We start from the raw sequence: 26,241 nt of genomic DNA on the forward strand, positions 1-26,241 counted from the left end.
CTGCACCCCACCCACCGGCACACCCCATGGCTTCACATGCTCACCATTTGAGTCCAGTTTTGAAAACAAGTTCTACACACCAAGGACTGCTTTAGGTTTGGGTGTTGAATGGTCTGGCACTTTGTGGACACTGCCCATGACTTCCTCTGTGTCCATCTTACTGTAAGCCTAGCCAAAAACCTAGAACTTGTTCCTAATGCTCCTTTTCCCTGCCCCTGCCCATTGTCAGTCATTGGCCCTGCCCATCCTGCCTACTCAGTATGCGTCTCATCAGTCGCCATCTGTCTACCCCATCTCAGTCCACCATCAGTTCTCACTGGCATCTCATTCCAGCCACTGCTCCAAATCCCCCTTGCTGTCCACCCTCTATGCTCATCAAAGTAATAACGATCATCATTTACTGATCATTAATAATGTGCCAGGGCCTGTGCTAAGCATCTTATAGCAGTATCTCATTTGACCCTCACAGCTTCCCTATGAAGGAGGGATAACTCTTCTTTCATAAGTTATTAAACTGAGTTCACACGTTAAATATTAAAACACATCATGTACTTATGTAAATCACCAGACAAAAGAAGAAAAGAAATCTTAGGTCCTTCCTTGATCCTCAATACTCCCTGTTGCCATTTCTTCCTCCTTTCCTTCCTTCCCTCCTTCAACAAATAAGCCCCTTGGTATGAAACACAAGAGCACTACCAGTTTCTCCAGACTCATCCATCACCTGGATCCCAAGTAACCACGGCTCTCATTAACAAAGTAACTTGTAGTTCTTGGTATGCCATTTACTCTTGTCCTTTCTCTTATCTAGAATGTAACCTCTTTCCCTGTCATTGTCTAACTACCGTTTATCTTTCAAGATTTATTTTAGACATCATCATCACCAGGAAGCCTACTTTTAAACTATGCACTTCAAAATACCCATGAGCACACAGCCTGCTTGTACACATAGGCACGTGTGCTTGAGCATACACACACACACACACCCATACACACACACACACACACCCATACACACACACACACACACAGCTCTCTGTAGCTATCCTCTTGGATTCTACTGTACCCCCTACTGTACCCTATCAGGGTGCTTATCATACTGTATTGGGACCATCTGCTTTATCTTAGAAACACATTTAGCCTGTAATTTACCTGAGGGCAAGGACTATGTCTTGTTGGTGAATTCCCAGAATCCAACACCTGAATTCAGCACATGGTAGATGCTCAATGGCCTTTGCTGACTGAATGCATGAACAAATGAACAGTATAAGATACAATGATTTCAACAGTAATTTGATTTTTTTTAAGATTTTATTTATTTATTTCAGAGAGAGAGGAAAAGGAGAGAGAGAGCGCACAAGCATGAGCAGGGAGAGGGGCAGAGGGAGAAGAAGCAGACTCCCCATTGAGCAGAGAGCCCAACATGGGGCTCAATCCCAGGAACCCAGGATCCTGACCTAGGCTGAAGGCAGATGCTCAACCACTGAGCCACCCAGGCGCCCCTCAACAGTAATTATTAAAACAATAAGACACGGGGCACCTGGGTAGCTCAGTGGTTGAGTGTCTGCCTTTGGCTCAGGTCATGATCCGTGGGTCCTGGGATCAAGTCCTGCATCAGGTTCCCTGCATGGAGCCTGCTTCTCCCTCTGCCTATGTCTCTAACTCTCTCTGTGTGTCTCTCATGAATAAATAAATAAATAATATTTTTTAAAAAAACAATAAAACATAAGCCTTTTGAACCTGAAAGGAATATCAGACTTTTATTCAGTTTCAGGAATTATATTTATATACTATGTTTCAAATTCATTCTCCAATTACTCACCTGTTTTCGTTCTAAAACCCAGCAAAGGGTTACCTATAAACTCATGGCAGAGTATAATTGGTGGAGAATACGCAAGTCCTTTCCACGCACTTTAGTGAGTGCATGGAAAATAGCACCCTGGCAACCACACAAATAAATATTGGGAGTGACACGTACCATGTTATAGCAAACTCAGAATGCAGCAAGTAGTCAAAGAAATTAGAAGGTGTCGTAAGTTTGAATCCTCCCAAATGCCGGTCGGCCTAACTTCTATGAGCTTCTTGTTTGGAGGGGTAACTCCTCCATTCTCAAGTTATGTGAAGCTCTTTTCTTTGTAGCTGGCCCTTGCTGAGGTCATAAACTTCCAGAACCAGAGTATGGAATTCAGGAACATGGAACGCGAGAGAGGCCTGACAGGAACCAGGCCTCTGACCATGGCCGGTTCCTGCCTCTGTTTCTGTTTCCATAGAAATGACCATCTGATCAGCTGAAATAAGTTCAAGATTCCTTTACATTGTTTTCCTTTCTTCTTCCTTTGGAGATAACCCCACAAGGTTTGGCCAATTGGAAAAAAATGGGCTTGTTGGCTCCAAGTCACCATGTTGGAGAAGTTAAATATTCTCCCAGCAGCGACAGCATGCTTCTACTCCAGCTTCACATTGGTCTGCTCCTGTGATGGCTACCACCCACCCCACCACCACCACCATCTGGGGTGAGGTGCTCACAACCTTTGAATCACCAATCATCTTCCAAGTCACTTCCGGCAGTTGGATAACCTTTATGACTGCACACGTTGCTGGGCATTCAGGATGGTCCCTATCAAACTGAGATGAATGTGTTCCCTAATGTCTGTTTTTATTACATTAGGCTGGGAAGATGAAATCAAAAGAACTACTTTCAACAAAAATGTCCTGTGTGGACAGTTCAATACTCTTTCTACAGGCCCCGGTGATTGCCCTCATTGTATGCGGGATAAAGGCTAAACGCGCAGCTACCCGCTAGTTTGACAAGGCTGTTCTCCCGCCAGCAGGTTGCTCAGACTTTTTTTTTTTTCATAGCAGCCCTCTGATTCCACCAAACCCACTGGATTAACAAAAACCTGAAAGCAAAATAGCACAAAATGATATCCCCCACATGCACCACTATTAGACTTTGCAACCTACAATTACACCAGTTCAATCTAAATGCCCCCAAACATAATTTCATTAATGCCAGCCATTTCAGAACTGGTAAATATTTTCTCTTCTTGGATTTTCTCTTATTATGGGTCTTCAGCCGAGAATGATGAAGCAGATAGGCACAGGCCACCCGAACAATGTAGTGGGGGAACCAACCGCCCGGTCAAGATGACAGGAGAGTGAGGGGCTGGTAGAGGAATGAAGAGGGAAACTGAGAAAGTCAATTTGGAGAGAAAAAGGGGGGAGGGAACAAACAAGCAGAGGAGAAGAGGGAAGGAGATCGAGGAGGAATTCTGTGGGCAGGTACACAGAGCTGTGCCTGGGACTGCACGCCCGTGGCTGGCATCGCCTAGGGAGCTGGGAAGTGCAGTCCAGCAAAGCTGCACGCCACCTGTGGGCACAGGACCTGGGCCTCAGAGCTGCTTTTAAAGGCCAGCCTTCAAGATGTCCTATGGTCTCCGACTCAAACCCTTTAAAGAGATTTCCTCCTGTGATAGAATCCTTTGACTGATACAGATGCACAGTGGGTCGTTAATTTACTTTATCAGAGAAAAAAAATTGTCCTAACATTCTTAGCTGATCCAAAATCTGCCTTCTGTAAAACAGCTTTCCGGAGTTGGCAAAGAAGATTAGGAGGAAGATTGCAGAGCTTGGGCACACCCCGGCGACGTGTGTGTGCTCTTGGGCAGCCCCGCATCGGCAAAGAGAGGGCAGGACATGTGCACAGTGGATCTCAATGGGTGACTCATTTCGGGGGCATTGCAATGGTCCAGAGGAGGGATCAGGGAAAGACAAAGACCTCAATTTTAGTACCGGCTTTGGCACTTGTGAGCTGGGACATGGGGGAAGCTCAAGTGTGTGAACCACCATTCGGTCAACTGGAACAAAGAAAAACAGCACCTGCCTCATAGAGTTCCCGTGACAACTACATGCCATGGGACAGGTAAGGTGCTTCGCACAGGTCTGGCCACACATCTGCCCTCAAAAGAAGGTTGGATAGTATGATTTGCAGTATAATAAAGAGTGATATGAATAGAACCAGAATAGACTCCCCTTTGGGAGTCTTTGGGAGTGGGAGGCCCGGTGGCTCAGTGGTTGAGCAACTGCCTTTGGCTCAGGTCATGATCCCGGGGTCCTGGGATTGAGTCCCACATCGGGCTCCCTGCATAGAGCCTGCTTCTCCCTCCACCTATGTCTCTGCCTCTCTCTCTGTGTCTCTCATGAATAAATAAAATCTTTAAAAAAAAAAAAAAAAAAAAAAGGAGCCTATGGGAGTAAGGGAAATGGGTTAAAACCAGGTTTAGGGTTTTAATTCTCATCAGCAGATACTGAGACTTGAAGCCTCATTGGGGGGGCGGGGGGCGGGTAGCAACTTTCTAAAATGGGGTGAGGTGCTAGAATGGGAAAGATGTTCTAGACACCTGAAGATTCCCCTCTATACGGTCCCTTCATGCTGCTGAGGATGCAAGTTTGCACCTGTGAGGAAGAGAGGCACCCAGGAAGTGTTTCTGGGGGTGTGGGGGATCAGAATGTGGGGTTGAAGTGAAGGAGCTGGGAAAGAAATGGCTGGAATGCAGGTTAAGCTGGAAGTTCTTTCCAGAACAACAAAAGTCTCCTCCTGGAAAATGTCACGTCCTAACTTCGGGGGCAGCTCTGGCAGGAGGAAGAGCACCTGCCCACAAGTCCCTCGGGCAGAGCATGAGGGGAAGCAGGGGGTCTTTGGTTATTGTGCACGCTGAGCTGAGCGACCAGCTGGAGTTCACGGGCATTGTGCTAGCCTGGATTTCACACTGTTTGCACAATTATGAAACAACAGACAACAGAAAAGGTGCCAATTCACTCTTCAAAGGCACACGGACGCCCCTTGTTCCTAGAGTTGGTGTGCGGCACTCAGACATCACAAACACTGTGCCCACTTCCCTCTCTCGGGGGAACCTCATTCAGAGCCCTTCCTTAGGGGCATCCCCACACCCCCATCCTCTGTATGGAGAAGCAGCTCCTGGCTGGATCCATCTAGGCCCCAGGATCACCACACATTTTTGTGGCAGCAGAGCCTTTTGCGAACGCTGGCCCCTGGGCTCTGCCCTCCCTGGCTGCTGGGGAAGGAAAGCAGCTGCATCCCAGAAAACGAATCCACTCAACAAACAATGCAATGCCCCGACTAGTCATAATGAGGTCTGGTTCAAATGTTGGCACACACACAAAATATTAATTAAAATAACGTGCATGATAAATAATATTGGGATCCAAAGCACAAGCTCCTCTAAAATCACAGTTGGTAATTATGTGAGAGCCTGCTAACACACACTCAGAATTCCAGTGTTGCTTACATGACAAAATTAGTCTCAGGGAGGTGACCTTGAGAGGTCGTCTCGTGCGAATATCCTCCTGCTTAGAAACTGAACGATGTCTAAACAACACTGCAAGAAGAGCATTCGTCCTCAGTTCCAAGGGCTAAGGGAAGAAATTCCTTAAGAACTCAACAATTCAATTTAATAACAAATATTTGAGCACCGGCTGGTGTAAGGCTCTCTGCTTATCACTGGGGATAAGGGGTAGGGTGCCGGGGGAGGCACAGTTCACATTTTTAAGAAGTAGCTGGTTAAGGGGAGCTTGGGTGGCTCAGTCGGATGAGCGATCAACTCTCGATTTCAGCTCAGGTCCATGATCTCAGGGTCGTGAGATCAAGCCCCAGGCTCAGTGCTGGGCGTGGAGCCTGCTTAAGACTCTCTCTCTCTCCCTCTGCCCTTCCCCTCCTCCACCTCTCCCTCTCTTAAAAAAAAAAAGGAAAAAGAATAGTAACTAGTTATTGGTTAATACCTCTCCTAGATAAAAAGTCCTTCTATATCCCTCACCTAAATCTTTCATGCTGCTATTAAAAACCAGCGCCACTCATTTAAGTCCTTGACTGAGGACCTCACAGGATTCCAATTCTAGTGCTTCCAGGGTCTTTATCAGGTACCACGGACTTCAGGGTAGGCTGACAACAGGTAAGTATCCCCAGTACAGCTCATTACTGAGATACTGACCTGAAGTTCCCCACCAACTCCCAACATAATGAAGCAATTGTGCAACATCGACTTTATCTAGACCTTTTAAATTATTACCAAATTTGACATTCATTGCCCCAGTTAATCCAGAAGCCTAACTGGGAAAGGAAAAGACCTCATTATCCTAATTCCGAAACCATTTTCTATTTGTGGCTCAGTCAACATTTCGGCATCTCGTTAAACGTATTTAATTTCATTCCCTTAACAATAACCCACGTACCACACCAGTGACCACAACTTCGGCATCCCAGCCCCTAAATTCTATTAGTGTTCAGGAAGCCTCATGGTCGCAACATAATGTTCAATCAGTGCAGAGAAATTAATTAAATTAAAATTATTTTTATTGTGATTTAATTAGCTTGATTTAATTACTTTGTTCACGGACTGAGCATTCTGTTTACAGCCAGATCCCGGCTCTCATTCGTGGCATGAATGTTCCCACAGAATTACATATTTTCTCTGTTCAGCCATTGGAGCGGGCTGGGGGAGTTTGCCAGAAACTCACGATTTATCACAATCAGCATCATCACAAATTATAGGAAGCATCCAGCAATATGATAACTTCTAAATGAAGTGTCTGAAAGCAGGTCATACCAGCAGCCTCGGCTGTTAATCCGTCATATTTCATAGTCAACCTGACACCCTGTCCAATTTGCTGTGCCTGCGTTACCGCTGGGCAGCTCCTGTGAGCTGCTGCCTCTCGGAGGGCCCGCCTCGGGGTGCCCGGCTCCCACGCAGGCTGCGGACCTGCCTGGCCCTCCGCGGCCTCCCCTAGCCCTGGCTCCACGCAGCGGCCACTCCCCCTGGCACTGCTACTTCCTCTTTCTCTGAGCCGGGGTCCTGCGCCCAAGGTTCACCGTCTGAAATTCAGTATTTCCTTCGACCAGGGGATGTAGGCAGCAAACCACAGAGCATTCGCAGTCCCTGGGACTTGGTCTCAGGGAACACCAGCTATTTCCACGACTACATTGCAGTTACTGTCCATATCTTGGAATACTGTGATCACTACTTGAAAACAATAGCAAGTATTAGACCCCACAGGAGTTCATGCGCGTTCTCAACCTTCTTTATGGCAGGCCACGCCACAATACAGTGTGTGATTCCAGCTGGCCGGACAACAGTCCCCTTCCTATTGGTGTCTCTCAAAAATAAAATCAGTTCAGGATGCCTGGGTAGCTCAGTGGTTGAGTGTCTGCCTTTGGCTCAGGTCATGATCCCAGGGTCCCACATCAGGCTCCCCACAGGAAGCCTGCTTGTCCCTCGGCCTATGTCTCTGCCTCTCTCTGTGTGTCACTCATGAACAAATAAATAAAATCTTTAAAAATAAAAACAATAAATTCATAAATAAAGAAAATCAGCTCTAACTTGCCTGTATCAGAAATGTATTGTCTTGATGAGTGCACTCAAGGCTGTATGGAGCTGTTTTTTCATGTTCTAACAACCATATTTCAATAGTTGGGTTTCTCCATGGTCTTAAGTATTTTATTTTACGATCTGAAACCATGTTGCTGAGAATGGAGCCATAGGCTTTGCCAGACTGCTCTAACGAAGAAGCCTGAACTTTTCGTTCCCTGTATGAGTTTTCTGCTGTAACAGATAGATACGACCTTGGTGGTTTCAGGCAACAGAAATGTATATTCTTTTATGATTCTGGAGGCAGAAGTTCAACCTTCATCTCACTTGGCAGAAATCAAGGTGTCATCGGAGCTGTTCTCCCTCTGGAGGCTCTCGAAGAGAGTTGATCTCTTGCCTCCTCTAGCTTCTCGTGGCTGTCAGCAAGCCTTTTGCTTCTGGCCACCTCCTTCCTCTCTCTGCCTCTGTCTTCACATCACCTTCTCCTCTTTTGTGTGTATGATCTCCCTCTGCTTCTGTCTTATAAGGACACTGTTGATGGCATGTAGGGCCCACCTGGATAATGCAGGGTAATTTCCCCATCTCAAGGGTCTTAACTTAATCACACCTTCAAAAGCTTATTTTCTCCTAAATAAGGGGACATTTACAGATCCCAGGGATCAGAGCCTGATCTTCTGGGTGCCACCATTCAGCCCACTAGTCTCTATGCTTATTTAATTCTTTCTTTTTTAAGATTTTATTTATTTATTCATGAGAAACAGAGAGAGGCAGAGATATAGGCAGGGGAGAAGCAGGCTCCTTGTGAGGAGGACTTGCAGGACTCACTCCCTACACCCCAAGATCATGCCCTGAGCAAAGGCAGACACTCAACTGCTTGGCCACCCAGGCATCCCAATGCTTACTTAATTCCTTACTGGTTGTACAGTTCTGGCCTTCAGGAAGGGGCATAAAATTATCTCAAAGATGTGACAAAATTGGCACCAAATCAAAATAGATATTGATGCCAACACCCATTAAAATCATTAGATAAAAGTTCATGAGATGGTTAAAGAGAAACACAAGGCCTTTGAAAAACAAAGTTATCACCAAGGCCTAGGAGAGAAACAAGACCTCTTTCTTCACATCCAGATGAAGAAAGCACAAGCTTCGCAAACTTTGCCACTGGAACACCCTTGGTTTTGGGGCCCTACCCGTCCCAGAGAGCTAAGGCGGGTAGCTCTGCTTGCCCCTCCTCTGCCTCTCATCCTGCCCCAAGGGTGCCGTATTTATGTGTTCTGCACAGTGTTGAATGAGGAACTTATGTCACTGACCAGAAGTGAAAAAGGGCAGGGACTGTGTGTTTTTCAATTAAATAGAACAAGAGGAAGTGAGTGTTAACTTTAACATGAAATACTTAAGCTACCAATTAGAGCTAAATCCCTATGGGCAGGTGTGCCAGACCAGTTTATTGCTAAAAGAAGTTCTATACCCGCCTCTTCCAGAATCATGAAAATGGTGGATGAGTTGACCCAGGGGCAGCCTGATGTCATTCTCTGGTCTAGACATCAGACCTGGCTTCCTGCCCCAGCAATGCCTCTTCTCATGTGATGTCATTCACTAAACCCAACCTCACCAAGCACCAGTCTCCTCATCCGGGGCAGATAGATTACTACAAACATGAAAAACCATTTCATTGGTGTGGATCTTGACGGTCTCATGATCTCTCCTGAGAGATCAGACAACTCAGTGATTTTCGTCTGCCATCTTTACCATAGACTACATGGGCTCCTTAAAGGCAGGGCTCTTCTGGGTGCAGCTCTGAGCATATTGCCTGGCAACCAGAGGACCCTCAATAAATATTCCTTTACTTGGGGATCCCTGGGTGGCGCAGCGGTTTGGCGCCTGCCTTTGGCCCAGGGCGCGATCCTGGAGACCCAGGATCGGATCCCACGTCGGGCTCCCGGTGCATGGAGCCTGCTTCTCCCTCTGCCTGTGTCTCTGCCTCTCTCTCTCTCACTGTGTGCCTATCATGAATAAAAAAAAAAAAAAAAAAAAAAAAAAAAATTCCTTTACTTGAACTGAATGCCTGCCTTACCTGACTCACAGACTCAAAGTGATATTGGTCACACTTTGATTCATGCCCAGGAGATCTGGCCAAGGGCCTGCTAGGGCAGCTTCGGTTACTCCTTTGCCCTACCCCGTGGCCTCCCCCTTGCCCTGGCCAGCGGCAGCATCTACATCTGCCTGTTAAAGCCAGGAGTAAGGGTCTGCATTGCATTGCTACGCTAGCCAGCTCTCCACTCCTGCACCCAGCATCCTCCAGAAAATAAAAACAAATGAAAACATTTAACCACCACCAACAACCATATATATATATGGCATGCTACTTCTGGAGGTAACTCGGAAATGCTACACAGACAGAAAGTATCAATATTGTGATGGATCCTGTTCCTCTTGCACAAAGGACCCTTTTGCAAGTTTCCTTCCAGACATATGACACCTTCGCCCCTTTTAAAATTAGCCTCAGAGAATGCCCTTTTGCACTGGGAATGAGTAGACAGAGGTCTCCATTGCTCATGCTCTCCAATTCAGAGGGCAGGCCCTAACTTGTAAACCTTGGTGCTCTTCAGCAGACTGGAAAGACATTTGAGATGATCTAGTTCAACCTCCTCTCTTTAGGGAAAAGAAAACTAGGGACACCTGGGTGGCTCAGTGATCGAGCATCTGCCTTTGGCTCAGGTCATGATCCCAGGGTCCTGGGATTGAGTCCCTGGCTTCTCTCTTCACCTATATTTCTGCCTCTCTCTGTGTGTCTGTCATGAATGAATGAATGAATAAGTATTTTTTGAAAAAGAAAAATTAAGAGTTATCCATCGTCATAGGGCTTGTTAGCAGCAAAGCATGCAAGCAAGCAGAACCCGCTTCTACTGTCTTTCAGTCCACTGTGGTCTCCATTCTCTTGTGCTCTTCCCTGAACCCAAGGCCTTCACTTGGCCTTGTAGATCTGGCTCAGTGCACTTCCTCACAGCTGAGTGTTCCAAGCTGCCCTAGTAGGCTGAGTTATGAACTCCTTTCACACGTTGGGTGGTGAGAAACTATGTAGAAAAACCATGACAAGGTAATCTGATGTAGAATATTTTGGTAGTGTGATTTTGTAGTATGCCATTTTAATTCCCTCTTCTTGCCTTTCTTGTATTTTTAAAAGTTATTTTATTAGTCATATCTTAGAGGTTACAGTTAACATCTTAAACTTGTAACAACTTAATTTGAGTAATACCAACCGAGTCTCAAAAGTATACAAACACTGTGCTCATAATATCTCCATCTCTCCCCCTTTACATGGTTATTGTCACAGATTGCACCTTTATACATTGTTTGCCCATTAACATACACTTATAATCATTGTTTGTTGCATTTGCCTGCTAATCACACAGGAGGGCCACCTGGGTGGCTCAGTGGTTGAGCATCTCCCTTCGGCTCATTGTGATTCAGGGTCCTGGGATTGAGTTCCACATCAGGCTCCCTGTGGGAAGCCTACTTCTTCCTCTGCCTACATCTCTGCCTCTCTCACTGTGTCTCTCATGAATAAATAAATTAAATCTTTAAAAATAAATAAATAAATCATATAGGAAAAAGAGAGAAGTTGTAAACCACAACCAAAGTGCAATGATACTGGATTTTATAGTTAGTTATATAGTTACCTTTACCTATGTTCTTTGTGTTTTTTTCTAATGACTTTGATTTAGAGTGTACTGTCCTTTCATTTCAGCCTGAAAGGCTCCCTTTAACATTCATCATACACAGCTGATTTACTAGTACTGAACTCCCTCGGCCTTTGTTTATGTGGAAATGTCTTAATATCTCCCTCATTCTTGAAAGATAGTTTTCCCAGATATAGGATTTTCAGTTTTTGGGTTCTTTCTTCCAGACTTTAAATATGTCATCCCACTGCCTCTGGCCTCCATGATTTTTGAAGGGAAATAAGTTGTTAATCTTACTGTGGATCCCTCAAACATGGTAAGTCCTTCTCGGTGCTTTCAAGATTATCTCTTCATCTTCGTGTTTTAATAGTTTGACTATAATGTGCTTCAGTGTGGGTCTTTTTGAGTTTCTCCTGCATGAAGTTCATTGAGCTTCTTAAACATGTATGTTCATGTATTTTTTTCAGATTTTAGAAATTTTCAGCCATTATTTATTCAAATTGTTTTCTTCCCTTTTCTGTCTTCTCCTAGGACTCCTTCCCAAAATGTGTATATTAGTATGTTTCATGCTATTACACACATCCCTCATGCTCAGTTCACTATTCTTCATTTTCTTTTCCTTTTGGTCCTCAGACTACAAGTTCATTGACCCTTTTTTTCCTGCTCAAATCTTCTATTTAACCCCTCTAGTGAGTTTTTCATTTCAGTTACTGTTCTATTCACCTCCAAAATTTCTGTTTGGCTTCATCTCTTTGTTGATATTCTTATTTTGTTCATGCATTGTTTTCCTGATTTCTTTTAGTTCTCACTGAACAGAGTTAAGACAGCAGATTTAACATCTTTGACTAATCATTCCAATGTCTGGGACTCCTCACAGATGATTTCTATCAAATTTTTTTTCTCCTGCGAATGGGCCATATTTTCCTGGGATTCCTCAGTTTTTGTTTATTTTTTGGTAGATTTTGTATTGTTGAGAACTGGACCTTGAGTATTAAATTATGGTAACTCTAGAGATTTAACTCTCCTATCCCTTTAGAATTCCTGAATCTTATTTGTTGAAAGCTAAAGCCAACTGTTACTTTTCCAGACTATTTTCGCAACATATGTATTCCTTGTTTTGTGTGGTGCCTGATATTTCTGTTCTATCTGTAATCAGCTGGTAACCTGACAAAGATTTCCTTAAATGTCCACCTTTCAAAAGGGGTGAAGGGCAGAAAAAAAAAAAAAAAAAAACTGTTCCTGTCTGCTGAAATCCTTTCAGAGGCTGCTTCATTCCATAAATGGGCTGAAAGTTCCTGCCAACTCAATCATTGTTTTGTTGAAGGGACAGATTCCTAGAGCTTTCTACTCTGCCATTTTTATGATGTCATCCAGTAGTGATTGATTTTAATTTAGAAACGATAGAGAGAAAATAATAATTAATTCAAAGTCCAAAGTACACGTGTTTCCCAAACATGAAAAAACATTTCATCCGTGTGGATCTTGATTGTCTCATGGTCTCTTATGAGACATAAAACAACCCAGTGATTTTGTCTGCCATCTTTAAGACATATATATTCTAAATTCTAAAAATCCCTCTAGGAGGCAGGCAAAGTGTAAAACTTGCTGGAAGCATGATCTAGAAAAATCTTCAACCTACAAAAGTCTAGCAGGAGGGTCAGAATTGAAAGATCAAAGTGATATTGCTAATAAGAGACATCTTCTAGAGCATGAAGAGGGAAAGCCAGTTCTCAGGATCAAAGAATGCTTGATCAAGAGAAACACTGAGTCTGACCACAAAGGAGTCCCCAACCTCCCAGTACTTAACCTTTCTTTTTGTGCTATGGAAAAAAATGCTATAAACGTTAGAAGTAATCACTGTATGTTGTACAAGCATTTGTGGACGTGTAAAATAAAAGTTACATATAATGAAAAAAAAATGCACTATGCACTTAGCATTCAGCCACCTGGCAGCTTCTAGCATCCTCATCTTATGGTTCTGTTTGGTCACTTAACTTAAATATCATGTGTACTTTGCTCTCACGCAATTAGACCTCTCTTGAGAACAAGAATAATTTCTTAAACATTATAATTAAGCTAAAGGAGGAAGAAGGAGAAGAAGGAAGAGGGTATGGGGAAGGGTGTATTCATTTCCTGGGGCTGCCATAACAAATTACCACAAACTTAAATGGTTCAAAACAACAAAAAATTTATTCTCTCTGGAGACTAGAAGTCAAAAACTCAAGGTGCCAGCAAGAAAGTACTCCCTCCAAAAGCTATGAACTTCACCTTGCTTCTTCTAACCTGGGGCCTGGTAGCTCCAGGCATTTCTTGTCTCATGGTAGCATAACTCCTGTCCTGCTTCTGTCTTCTCATTGCCTTCTCCTCTGTGTATCTCTCTCCATTCTGGTCCTCTTACACAGATATCAATCACTGGATTTAGAACCTACCCTAAATATAAGATAATCTCATCTCAAGATCCTTAATTTAATTGCCTCTGCGAAAACCTATTTCCAAATAGGATCACATGCACAGGTACTATGGGTGTGGTATAATACAAAAATATATTTGGTCTTTGTCCCCAGTTCCTGACACAGAGCTCTTAAAACTCTTGGGATTTCCTGAGTGATAGAGTGTGTTTGTTATTCATAATGTGCCTGTTTCAATGACACTGGAGTTTTATGCTAATGAGGTAACTTAGGGCCTCTTGATACCCTCAGCATAGGACTAGTCACCAGAAAAACCAAGTGATTGGAGACTTGGAACTTTCAGCCTCACCCATCAATCTCTTGGAAGGTGAAGGTAGGAAGGCTGGAAATTGACCTCTATAAAAACCCTTTAACAATGTGATTCAAAAAAAAAAAAAAAAAAAAAAAACAACAATGTGATTCAGAGTTTCCAGTTGCTGAATACATCAGGGTGATGGGAGGGTGGCACCACCAGAGAGAGCATGGAAAGTCCCTACTCTTGGTTCACACCTTGCCCTGTACATCTCTTTCATCTGGCTATTCCTGAAGTTTATTCTTTCAAGTAAACCAATAAACATAGGTAATCTGTCTTCCTGAGTTCTATGAGCCATTCTAGCCAATTATCAAACCTGAGAGGGGTTTGTGAATAGCTTCCATTTATACCTGGTCAGTCAGAAGTCTGGATGGCCTGAGACTCACAACCGGCATCATAAGTGGGGCAGTTTCATGTGGCTGAGTCCTTAATCTGTGGGGTCTGCACTAACTCTGGGTAATACATGTTGGAATGTAACGGAATTGTTGGACAACCAGTTTTAGTGTTGAAAACTAGAGCACTAGGCAGCCCTGGTGGTGGCTTTAGTGCCACCTTCAGACCAGGGTGTGATCCTGGAGACCAGGATCAAATCCCACGTCGGGCTCCCTGCATGGAGCCTGCTTCTCCCTCTGCCTGTGTCTCTGCCTCTCTCTCTATGTGTCTCTCATGAATAAATAAACTCTTTAAAAAAAAAAAAGAAAACTAGAGCACTAGTTGGTGTCAGAGAAAACACCCCACAAAAGTTAGGATTTGGATGTGTCTTTCGGGGGGGATACATAATTCAACTCCCTATAAAGGGGAAGGGAAAGAAGCCAGATCCTTGTATTCTGACAAACATCTACAGTACCAAGTACGTATTAATTACATGTATGAATATGTTACTTATGAAATCAACTTAAGAAGGCAGAGAGGTTAATGGTGCTTCATGACAGACTTCTTTTGCTCCTGGTTAGACAGGAGGTCTTTGCACAAACTTTATAGGAAAGATTATAAGACTTCAGTACCTACTCTACCTTCCCATTAATCCTGAGTTTACATTGCAGGTGCTCTTTTGGGAGGACAGGCAGGAAATATGTATAACATTAATGAGGGTGAAATCGGTAAGCAGATCACTGAAATTATGACTGCTGGTAGAGCTAAGGAGGCATTCAAAGATTTGGAGCCAGAATTTGGGTACCTTTTGACTCCATTCTTGGAACATCCCCTGCAGTTTCTCACCACTAAAAAAGAAGTGATTTGGATTCATGCCAAAGTCCACAGCCAGTAGAAGGGAAACCATTTATTGTTCTCAATCTATGAATTTTTCTTTTCTTTTGTGTCATTTGTCTTTCTTTTCCAGCACTACATTTTCTCTCTTTATTTCTTTAAAACAACAACAACAACAAAGAAAACAAACATTTGCTTTCACAGACATGAAGTTTCATCTTGCATTAATACCATGTGGTAGATATCATTATTGCTACCTTATAGAGAGTGAAATGGGGCCTTAAAGACATGCTGTAAGGTTATGCAGACACTCAGTTGTGAAGCTGAGAATAGGACACAGGCACTAAAACCCAATGATGACTCCCTTTCTACTCCTACCGTTTCTTTTTTCTCCTTTTCCCCATTCCAAAGGGACTCACAGGCTTACAACATGCACCCAGGATTCTAAGATCCATGGGTTCCAGCACTCTTAGTACCAGAACTACCTGGAAACTTTTTATGAAAGCTGATGACTGGCCTGATCTTAGGTCAATCAAACCATGACATCCAATGGTGCAGCCTGGACATCAGCATTTTTTCAAAGCCCCCATGTGACCCTAATGTGCATCCAGGATTGCGAATCATTGCTATAATGTTTACGCCTCTTATTAACCATAGAAAAGAAAATATTCACTCCCCTCAGACTTAAGCAAATCTCTGGAGCATGTCTTAGTAAAACTGGTTGACAGAAACCAAGGGCAAAGTAACAAATGAGACTTACAGATGATAATGTGAGCTGACACATTTAATGCCCCTCCCTTCTCAAATCCCACTGAAACCATAGACTCATCCTATATAGAGAAAAGTCTTTAACATTCATGCAAAATAGGGAAGAATGGTATTGATGCACTAGAAACTTTGAGGAGGTCGGCATGATTTGGTGGAGGTGAAAACAGAGGGGTCAAAGTACTGACAAGAGCTATATAGCGCTGACAAAGAAAGGCTATGTGGGGAGTAAGTGAATGAAATTTCCCACAAAGACCTGGGAAATTCTCGCATGTGAACTACAAGAGAATGGGACTGTGAGACAGTTGGTGGGTGGAGCTTAGGGCAGTTTGGCAACTACACCAGTGTCTCACACAGAACTGCTGGCCACCTGGAGGGATTTGGGGAAGGCCCTCATCAGTGACCGAAGAAATAAAAACTTAAAATTTTCCCTCTGGGACTCAGAGAACAGAAACCAACACTATCACTGACAAAATCATCTCAAATTTCCAAGCCAGGTAAATATAGATCTCCTTTCAAAGAACAAGGCAAATCGAAACAAAATTAAAATCCCAGAACATGAAAAGATTGAGCACACAAAAAAGAAAGAAAATACTTTGAAGAATCAGAGCAAATGTTTAATCTATGAAATAAACTTATTCCAAAGAGCAGGGATTTTTAATTTGGATTTTCAACATGTTGGAAGGACATTATGGAGAATAGCTACAAAGAAGCAATTGATAAATACTTCTATTGGTGAATAAGGGCAGCCTGGGTGGTTCAGGGGTTTATCACCACCTTCAGCCCAGGGCCTGGAGACCCAGGATCAAATCCCACGTAGGGCTCCCTGCATGGAGCCTGATTCTCTCTCTGCCTGTGTCTCTAACTCTCTCTCTCTGTGTCTCTCATGAATAAATAAATTTAAAAAAACCTTAAAAAAAAAAAAAAAAGATGTTCTATTGGTGAATGGCATGCTGGCTAGAATCTTGTTTAAATCAACTTTAATCTGAGTTGTGTGGCAGATTAAAACTTCCAAAGATGGCAAATCTCCCAACCCACATGCTCATATGCAATGTGACCTTCCTCTTTCATCAAGAAGGGGAGTCTAGGGATGCCTGGTGGCTCAGCGATTGAGCATCTACCCTTGGCTCAGGGCGTGATCCCAGGATCTACGATCAAGTCCCACATCAGGCTCCCTGCGGGGAGCATGCTTCTCCCTCTGCCTATGTCTCTGCCTCTCTCTCTGTGTGGGTCTCTAATGAATAAATAAATAAATCTTAAAGAAGAGAGGGAGTCTATTTCTCTACATTTTTTAATTTAGGCAGAGAGCAGGAGGATCAGTTTGACCTTTCTGACCAATAGAATATGCTGGAAGTGACACTATGCCAGTTCTGGTCATAGTTGGCCTGACAGCTTTTGCTCCCCACCCATTGAAAGTTAACAGCCATGTAAAAGATATGACCACCTAAGACCACCAAGCTGTAGGAAGCCCAAGCCTTGCAGAGAGACCCCAAAAAGTGAGACACCACAGAGAGAAAGAGAAATTGAGAGAGGCCATGCCTTGGGACTGAGAAGATAGCATGGAAGTGGACCACCCATCCCAGCTGCACTAGCTAAGGCAATGTGATCAGAAATACACCACCCAGCCAAGCTACTAAATTACTGACCCTCAATATTATATGCAAAATAAAACGGTGGCTCCAAGCCACAAAGTTTCAGTGTAGTTTGTGAAACAGAAATAGATAGTAGTAAAGGCAGCCCACAGCAACCTGGGGTGTCCCACAAGACAGGAGGGTTGAGGGAATGTTGAAATCCCAAGCCACCTTCCCTAGCTCAGCTCCCAGAATCCTGGCAGCCAGTACATTACCCTACAGGCAAGACACAGCAGCTCTTCTCTGGGAATTCTGACCAGTTCTAGGGAAAAGACCTAAAGCAACTCACTTGAGAGCGCCCCACAGTAGTCCTACAGAAAAGCTCCTTTCATTAAGACCTTAATCACCTTTCAGTCCCCTTCCCTAAACATATGCAAACAACCCAGGATTCCCAGGCCTGTGAGAAAGCCTTTAATATGAAACACTCAGAAGAAAGGAGATTTAAAGGAAACAGATTATGAGGGGAGGAGAAAAACTAAAAATCAAAATGATCATTATTGTCCCTAAAGAAGGAGACAGAGGAGAAAACACTGCATCCATAAAACAAGAACAGGATGCTATTCAAAAGAACAAGTAAAAAAAAAAAAAAGAAAGAAAGAAAGAACAAGTAGTCCAAAAACAAAACAAAACAAAAACAGAGCTTTTGGAAATTAAATATATGACAGTATAAGTGAGTAACTCATTCAAAAGGTGATGATAAGTTGGGGAAATTTTTTGGAAAATAAAACAAAAGTCAGAGATTAAAAAGAAAAGAGGAAAGATAAGAAAATTAGAGGACAGGTATAGACCAACAATGATCTGTTCCACCCAAACAATAAAGAGTTCCAAAGAGAAGGAACAGAAAAAACGAAGTGGAGAAGATCACCAATAAGGTAATTCAAGGGAACTTCCCAGAATTGAAGGGAATGACACACATCGAGTCATATCATCATGAAACCTCATATCATCATTTAGAAAAAGAAGATTCTGCAATGAGGTGGAGGGAGGCCAGAGAGGGACAGAGATTGAGAGACAGAAAGGTCACATACAAATGAAAAGTAACAGAATGACTTAGGACTTCTCAACAGCAACAAAGAGCACTAAAAGACAATGGTGCAACATCTTCCAAATTCTGAAACATTCTCTCCACACTGAACTTATCTATGAACATGTGCAGAATGAAGATATTTTCAGACATGAGAAATTAATCTCCCACACACTTTCTTTTAGGAAACTATGGGAGAATGTGCTTCATAAAACAAAGGAATTAACCAAGAAGGAAGAAAATATGAAATCCAGGAAACAGGCTTCAACACAATAGAACAAAGAGAATTCCCAGGTGTTAGTGAAGGGGAAATCTCAGAATGAGAACAGCCAGTTCAGACAAGAGCTGGTCAGAGGACTTCAGGAAAGACTACACCAGAAGTCGAAGGGACAAGATGTCTGATGTGAATGCACATCTCAAGAAGAGATCTAGAACCACTGGTATAGAATTGGGGCCAATAAGTGTTATGTGAATCAAGGAAAGACACAAAACAACTACAATCTAGAACAGCACTCTCCGGTCAAAACAAAGTATGAACAAATAATTTTACATTTATTATGAGTCATATTTTACAAAGAAAGAGCTGAAAGGTGCCTGGCTGGCTCAGTCAGGAAAGCATGTGGCTCTGGATCTCGGGCTCATGAGTTCAAGCCCACGTTGGGAGTAGAGTTTATGTAAATAAGTAAATAAGTGGGCTGAAATTTTTAATTGGTATCAATAACATGTTTTATTTAACCTAATATATCTAGAATATTTCACCATAAAATCAACACAGAATTATTGAGATATTTTATATTCTTTTTTCACACGAATTCTTTGAGATCCAGACTGTTTTGCATTGACAGCCTACCTCAATTTGCACACTCTAATTTCTCAGAAATCCTTGATTTCACCTGAACTTAGTTTTCCTTAAATTTGCAGCTGAAAAGGTTCTTCACACACCAGAGGTGTTCCAAACATACTTAAAATTTTTCCAAAAGCCATCACCTTTTAAATTCAGATGTAAAAGAATTAAAATTAAATAATATTAAAAATTAATTCCTTAGTCACACTAGTCACAGTTCAAGTATTCAACAGCCACATGTCCCTATTGGCAAATGTATTGGATAGCTGAGATCCAGAGAGATCAGAAAGTTATTCAGAAAAGAAAAAGTAATCATTGTCACTATAGAGCTCAGCTTCAAATAACATACTCTGAGTATTCATTTAATCAAAATTATAAGATGAACTCCATGGGGAAGACAGGGATAGGAAACATTCATTGTGTCAAAGGGGGAAGAAGAAAGAAAGCTAAGTCTTAAAGTGTCTAAAACTGAAAAATTAAAAAGTACTAATATAATCCTGTTAAATAGAAACAGAAGTAAATACAAAAGGAATCTATCAACATCATTTCAAGTGAATGCCTATGGGTAAGGAGAACTGAGGGAAAATGGGTTTGGGACTCTTCTATTTCTCTGAAACATCACAGTATTGGTTGACTTTTTAAACTTTAAGATTTGATTTTTGAAAAGACCTTGACAAATGATCAGTGGACAGTCTATCCACAAGTGTGTGGGTTAAGAATTTTCTATGTAATATTCTCACTCTCTTACTCCCTCTTTCTCTATAAAATAAATAGGTATTTTTAAAATGAGGGAGGCCTGGGGGACTCATTCAGTTGAGCATCTGACTCTTGATTTTGGCATAGGTCGTAATCTCAGGATCATGATATCCAGGGTCCCACTCTGCTCAGAGCAGAGTCTTCTTCTCTCCCACTCCTTCTGCCCCTTCCCCTGCTCACACATGTTCCCTCGTGCATTCTCTCTCTTTCTCTCTAGAAAATAAAGAAATACATCTTTAAAAAATAATTTTCCATTTAATATTGCAAATGTAGGGTCATCACTTTAAAATACAATGCCTCCTCATCATCCTCTATAAGGAGGCAGCCCCCAGTCTCAGATGGAAAAGAAAGCTGACAGAGAATGCAGTGCAACATGCATCCCCTTGGCCAAATCCCAAATCTCACTCTCAAAGACCCATGCCTTGTGCAGGCTTAAGAGAGGCTTTGAAGTCATACAAAATGACTTCCTGAGGGTGTCTGGGTGGTTCAGTTGGTTAAACGTCTGCCCCTGGCTCAAGTCATGATTCCAGGGTCCTGGGATCGAGTTCAGACTCCCTGCTCAGTGGAGAGTCTGCTTCTCTTTCTCCCTCTGCCCCCCCCCCAACACTCTCTCAACACTCTCTCTCTCTTTATATATATATATTTAAATGGCTTCCTGAGAATCACAAGGGGATAGAGGAGCCAGGGGAAGGGAAGTGTGGTCCTTAGATGAATGTCACACAGGCCACAGGGTAAGTGGGCATTGCATCCCACTTTCTCCACACCTCAAACCTGCCCTTTTGATGGAGAAAAGCTACTCTCCTTATGGTCCCATTGGTACCTCCTCCAAGCCAAGGCCTACCATCCTTCCTGGCTCAGTGCAGAGGTTCTCCTTCCTTTAAATTCTCCCTGACTACTCCTGTCCTCACCAACTATCTTTTTCTTTTTTTCCTTTTTTTTTTTTTTTAACTCATGTGGTACATCTCACACAGTTTGGGCCTTAATTATAAACTGTGGAATCGTATACTACAATCTCACACATAATTTCCAAGCTGCATGATAAGAACTAGGACAATACCATATGCTTCTGCATGCCCCCATCACACTGAACATAGGAACAAATCCATAGTATAGGTTTAAAAAGTATTTGATGATCAACTGTTGACAGTGATACTGAAATGTGTTCATGCATTTTTTGTAGTACCTCTGATTTCAGAAGTTATGGTATTTTATAGGTAGGCAGATCCCTGAGAGAGAGAGCATTTTTTAGACATAGGAACTCAGGTACAGAGCTGAGTTCATTTCCCTTACAGTTCATGATACAATATTGGAATTGGGCAATACAAAAACTTCTCCCTTCTTTAATTTAATTTGGATTTTTTCCCCTTTATCCTCAATCCCCATGACCTGTCTCCTTCCTCTCCCCACTCAATAGACAGTTGTCGAATGGATTAGGAATTTGCCCTTGGAAATGTACATATTTAAAAATAGAGTGTTTGTCTATACTATGCTTCTCTTAACTTTATTAAAATAATATGCTACAGATGTTCTTTTTCATTTACCATTCTTTCTAAAAAGCCTGTTTCCATTGCTTCAACTGCTGCATAGTATTCCACCATCAGCTTCGATCATACGTCATCTATCCATTCCCCAAATGATGCAACCCTCTGAGACCCAAAATAATCCCATGAGGAACATCCTCACATATCTGTTTCCATATGGACATATGCAAGAGTTTCTCTGGCATATAGTGAGATAGCTGTGTTACAGAATATAAAAATATATAATGTGGCAAAGTATTTTTGAATTGCCCCTCACAATGGCTACACCCATCTCGCTTCTACTAGCTGTGGATGAGAATTCGCTGTTGTGTAATTCAGAAACAGCTATCAAACAAAATGTGACAGAAACAGCTTTGGGAGCATAACTGAGGCCCTCAGCAGATATGATGCTCATCATCTCCATGGAAGGAGAAGACAAAAAAAAGGTGGGGGGAATCACACAAAACAAGGCTGTTGCTTACAGGTTTGTTTATCTGATTCACTTCCTTTTTTTTATTATTTTTATTTTGTTTTTAAGAAAAGAATCTCATTCTCTTCTCTCTCTCTCTCTCTCTCTCTCTCTCTCTCTCTCAAGGATTTTATTTATCTATTCATGAGAGACATAGAGAGAGAGGCAATGACACAGGCAGAGGGAGAAGCAGGCTCCCTGTGGATAGCCCAATGCAGGACTCCTTCCCAGGTACTCCGGGATCACGACCTGAGCCAAAGGCAGACACTCAACCCCTGAGCCACCCAGAGACCCCTGGTCCACTTCCCTTTTAAGTGAGGGACAGGACTAAGCTCTGGCTAAGAGATGCTGCTTACCCAGTCTCCCTATTCTCTGCTTCTGACTCTTGGATGTACTAGTTAAGGAACCACTAATTTTTAGACAGTCCTTTTGATTCATATCTCAAAAGAATTCTCCAACTTGGGAAAAGAAAGAAAGTGGGGGAAGAAACAAGAAGGTGTTAGTTAAGCCTACCGAACCCATAGGCCTGAAATGGTAAAGGCTTACATGATCCACTAGAAGAGGTAAGGCTCTGAAGTTGACGTTTATTCCCTATTAACAGAGGAACTGACGATCCCTTTGCCAGCAGGGCTGAGTGAAATATCTCTGTCTTTTCCTGCTCACATCCTCGTGTTTCATCACCCAGGGCTGCAGGGTCCCAAGGCATGAGCTCGTTTGTTGACTCCTCTTCCTGCCCCACATCTGGGATTTACCCCACCGTGGCTCCTCTGGGGACTCCTCTGCCGTCATCCTGTGGCCTCATGTCGGAGCTGGAAGATCAGCCAAGTAAGACTCCCTTCTCCCACTCTGCCTCAGCTGCCAGACCTAGGGCGCTGGGTGACAGGACCACAGACTCGGGTTGGGGTGAGGCCAAGGCCCCCGAGAAAGGGCAAACAGCCTTCTCCCCGCCAGGGCACAAGACACCTTCCATGAGCCCCTCAGCTTCCCTTGCCGGATTCCCACCATCTGGGGTCCACCTCTGACTTGACAGACTCCTGTTGGTCACATCTGGCTTCAGAGAAAGAAACCAGGAGTTAGAAGGCCTAAGCTCACAGGCAGCACTTGGCACACACAATAGAAGCAGCTGCTGTTTATAGTCCTTTTTAGGGTGGCCTCAAGCTGGACCTCACACTTCCTCTCCCTGGCTTTCCCCTGTGGGGCATTGTTTTACACAGAGCATCTGGAACCTCGCAATCTTGCAGCTCAAAAGGAAGAAGAAAAAAGAAGAAAAAAAAAATCCACGAATCCCATGCATCTGTGAAACTCCAATGAACTCTCTCCTTGGGAAAAGTTCCCAGACTCGCTCTCGGCTTCCCACTCAGGTAAGGCAGGTCCCTACGGTCCCTGACCCTCACCTCTCTGTCCATTCCATGGGAATACAAAGGCCAGCCATTCGGAGATCCAGTAGAAAAGCTACCCCACAGAGGCTTGTTCTAAAGAACAGCCTAGAAGGCCTGAAACACTTCCAATTTCTTAACTGCCAAAAAAACCCAGCATGAATTCAGGTGGGCAGTTCAAGCCCAGCACCACATGGCGTGGGAGGCAGGTAGCAGGGGCCTTCCCAGAGCCTTCCCGCTTGGTACTGTTATCTGTGTGCCTCCTCTGACCCCAGGGCTTCTCTTCCCTGGTCCTGTCCCCATAGAAACAAGCGCAGAGCTGGCAGGCGCCGAGAAGGCTCCGCGCACCATCTGACTCCGCGCCCCTCCAATACCCACTCCTGATTTCAGACGCCTGAGCTGGCTCCGCTGGGCAAGGTGGCGCCTAATTACCTCCCTTCTGTTTTTTTCCCTCCTCTCGTCCTCTCCCCTCCCCACCCCTCAGAGGACAGCCTTTCCAAGAAATAACACACACGCACACACCTGGCACGATGCGATAGGGAAGCTCACCATGGATACCGGGCTACCATTCCCACTCCGGCAGGGGCTCCTGGGAATAAGTAACTATCTCTAGAATGCTACAAACTCCAGATGTGCACCGACTAGTGCCTTGAGACCCGGCTTCCTTGTCTCATTATGCCGAGTTTTTTCACAAGTTTCATATATGCATATCAAGCCTTCAGAAGGGGAAAAAATGGGAAATGGTAATCTTCCTTTTAATATGCTACCACATGCCAGCCCGGAACAGCTGTGCACACACACCACCATGGACTGGACATGAAATATAGCCCAGGACCATTTTTTAAGCATTCATTCCCAGGGCTTACAAAACACATTTACTTGGAGGGAGGTCACACAGTCTTCCTTCTGCATAAAAAGGTGGCTTTGAAATAGGTACAGCCATCTGGAAACAGCCTCCTCTGCCATTGATATGTAAAATGCACATATTACACCATCTTGCTCGGGACTGTACGGCAGGAGGCAGAGACACGCAGAGGCCCATAATTGTTTAAATATACAGCCTCCGGTTCTCCACAGTGCTTACCTTGCTCTGAAAAAACCATTTGCCAGCAGTCTAGGTGACTCTGGACAGGCTGGAGAGGCAATTTGCTCATGGGGGCGTTCATCTGTGTGCAGGAGGAGTGTCCTGGAGTCCAGATTTGGGGGGAAATTATTTGCACGCTCTCCGGTGCTGCTCCAGCCTTGCTAATAAGAAAGAATATGTCAAGTGCATGACTGGGAGTAAATAGCAAACACCCCATCGAAATAATGACCTCTGCTCTTTTGCTCATTATAGCCGAGCATTTGCTTCCCTCCCTAGAAGACTTAGATCCCACCTTTAATAACTGGTTTTGTCAGGCATTTAAAGGAAAAGAGCAATGGGTCCTATTTCACTAATTGATCTCAATGTAGTCAGGGGGATGCTTCTGTATGTTTATTAACATTTGCTCCTTAAAATGAGTGTGTTCCCCCCACCCCACCCAGCAAGACCTCACTGTTGCAGACCTTATCCAAATAAATTCTTGACCTCTGAAGCTATTGAACTTGTGTGTTGTTTCTTCCATTTTTATTTCCTGGGCTTGGTTTTCATCTCTGTTCATTTAAAAAAAAAATATATATATATATATATATATACGATTTGGATAATATAAATCAGCTGCTTTAAAATGTAAAATGCCACCCCAAAGCTAAACGCTGTCCCTCTAAAAAAAATACCCCTGAAAGAATACAGAGCCCTGGAGTAACTCAAAGGGTTAAGCTGTTAAATGCACAAATAGCAGAGCTCCCGTTAGTGAGAGGAGAGAGAGCCCACTGGAAGGAGGAGATCACTCTAGGTCAGCCTGTCCTTTACATTGTGAAGAGCTAGAAAGGGGCTAATAAACCCAGCAGCCTATGGCAAAGGTAATTTATTTTATATTCCTAGTCATCACACGCAATATTTTTTGGAGGGGGAGAGCAAATATAATTCAAAGAAAGTGATAAACAATAAAAAAAAAAAAACCACAATGTCTAGTGACACTTCCACCCCCAAGTTCAGAGAACGGGAGCCTCTCTCTGCTTTTGTGGTGCCTTTCTCATCCTGTTTGTGTGTCAACATGTTCAGAGCACCTACCCAAGGCGGGGGTGGGGGCTGGTGGCTCTGCCTAAGCCTGGGGTCGCTAGTCCTTCTTACAGGCTGGAACCCCCTGAGATAAGCGACTCCCAGGTGTGGGCACACACACAGGCACCCCCCAGCCCCACTCCCTGGAAGACACATCCACTTGACTTATGCATGGGCCCCTGGCCGGCAGCAGCTACCAAGTGGGCAGCTCCTCCGGCCCTTCCTGAGCCAGCCTGGGGGACAGCTACTCCCGGGGGGCTGCGAGGGAGAAGCTGGGCCCTCTCTGCTCCCTGCTCTCGTCTGGCACTTGCCACATTGCACGTGGATGAGGTCATTGGACTGCAGATGAGGTAACCGTGCAGCCTGCCCGGGAGCTGGGAGAGGTTGCCATGTGACCGCGGGTGTAAACACAGCGAGGTCCCCGGGGCACCGACAGCTGGGCTCCGCTGCAGCGGGTGGGAGTCTGGGCAGGCTCTTAAAGGGCCAAATCGCTGCCTGAGCTGGGGTCATGGCCACCTCGGACACTGGCCTCAGGGCACGGCAACATCCTCCAGGGAGGAGGGCTGGCTGGTCCTGTGATGGGTTGGGGGGGCAGAGGTCAACAAGTAACACTGCCCCTTAAAAGGGGAGCTTCCTGGGGCAGAGACTGCAGACAGAGGGCTGTGTGGTCCTCTTCTGGTTCAGCTTTAAA

General features: G+C 43.9%; 1 protein-coding gene and 1 long non-coding RNA gene across 50 annotated transcripts in view; one reads left to right on the forward strand and one right to left on the reverse strand.

The window, feature by feature from the left end:
- The window catches only part of LOC144300597 (uncharacterized), a 112,774-nt gene that overhangs the window by 54,848 nt on the left and 31,685 nt on the right, over window positions 1-26,241 (reverse strand). For 12 of the 49 annotated variants that reach the window (XR_013367354.1, XR_013367358.1, XR_013367348.1 and 9 more), the window contains one exon: window positions 24,495-24,655. The exons of 12 other annotated variants lie outside the window; for them this stretch is intronic. Coding sequence is in view for 8 of the 37 variants with exons in the window: in XM_077876842.1 (XP_077732968.1) it covers window positions 24,495-24,655 (161 nt within the window). In the remaining 29 variants the exon portion in view is untranslated. 25 more of the 49 variants (XR_013367345.1, XR_013367342.1, XR_013367346.1 and 22 more) reach the window with 8 other exon arrangements.
- Window positions 2,193-24,989, forward strand: LOC144300600 (uncharacterized). Its single transcript, XR_013367378.1, has 4 exons — window positions 2,193-3,919; window positions 22,720-22,859; window positions 23,249-23,395; window positions 23,716-24,989. It is a non-coding gene; the product is annotated as an uncharacterized LOC144300600 (long non-coding RNA).

The sequence above is a fragment of the Canis aureus genome, chromosome 28 (genome assembly GCF_053574225.1).
Source record: "Canis aureus isolate CA01 chromosome 28, VMU_Caureus_v.1.0, whole genome shotgun sequence".
NCBI lineage: Eukaryota > Metazoa > Chordata > Mammalia > Carnivora > Canidae > Canis > Canis aureus.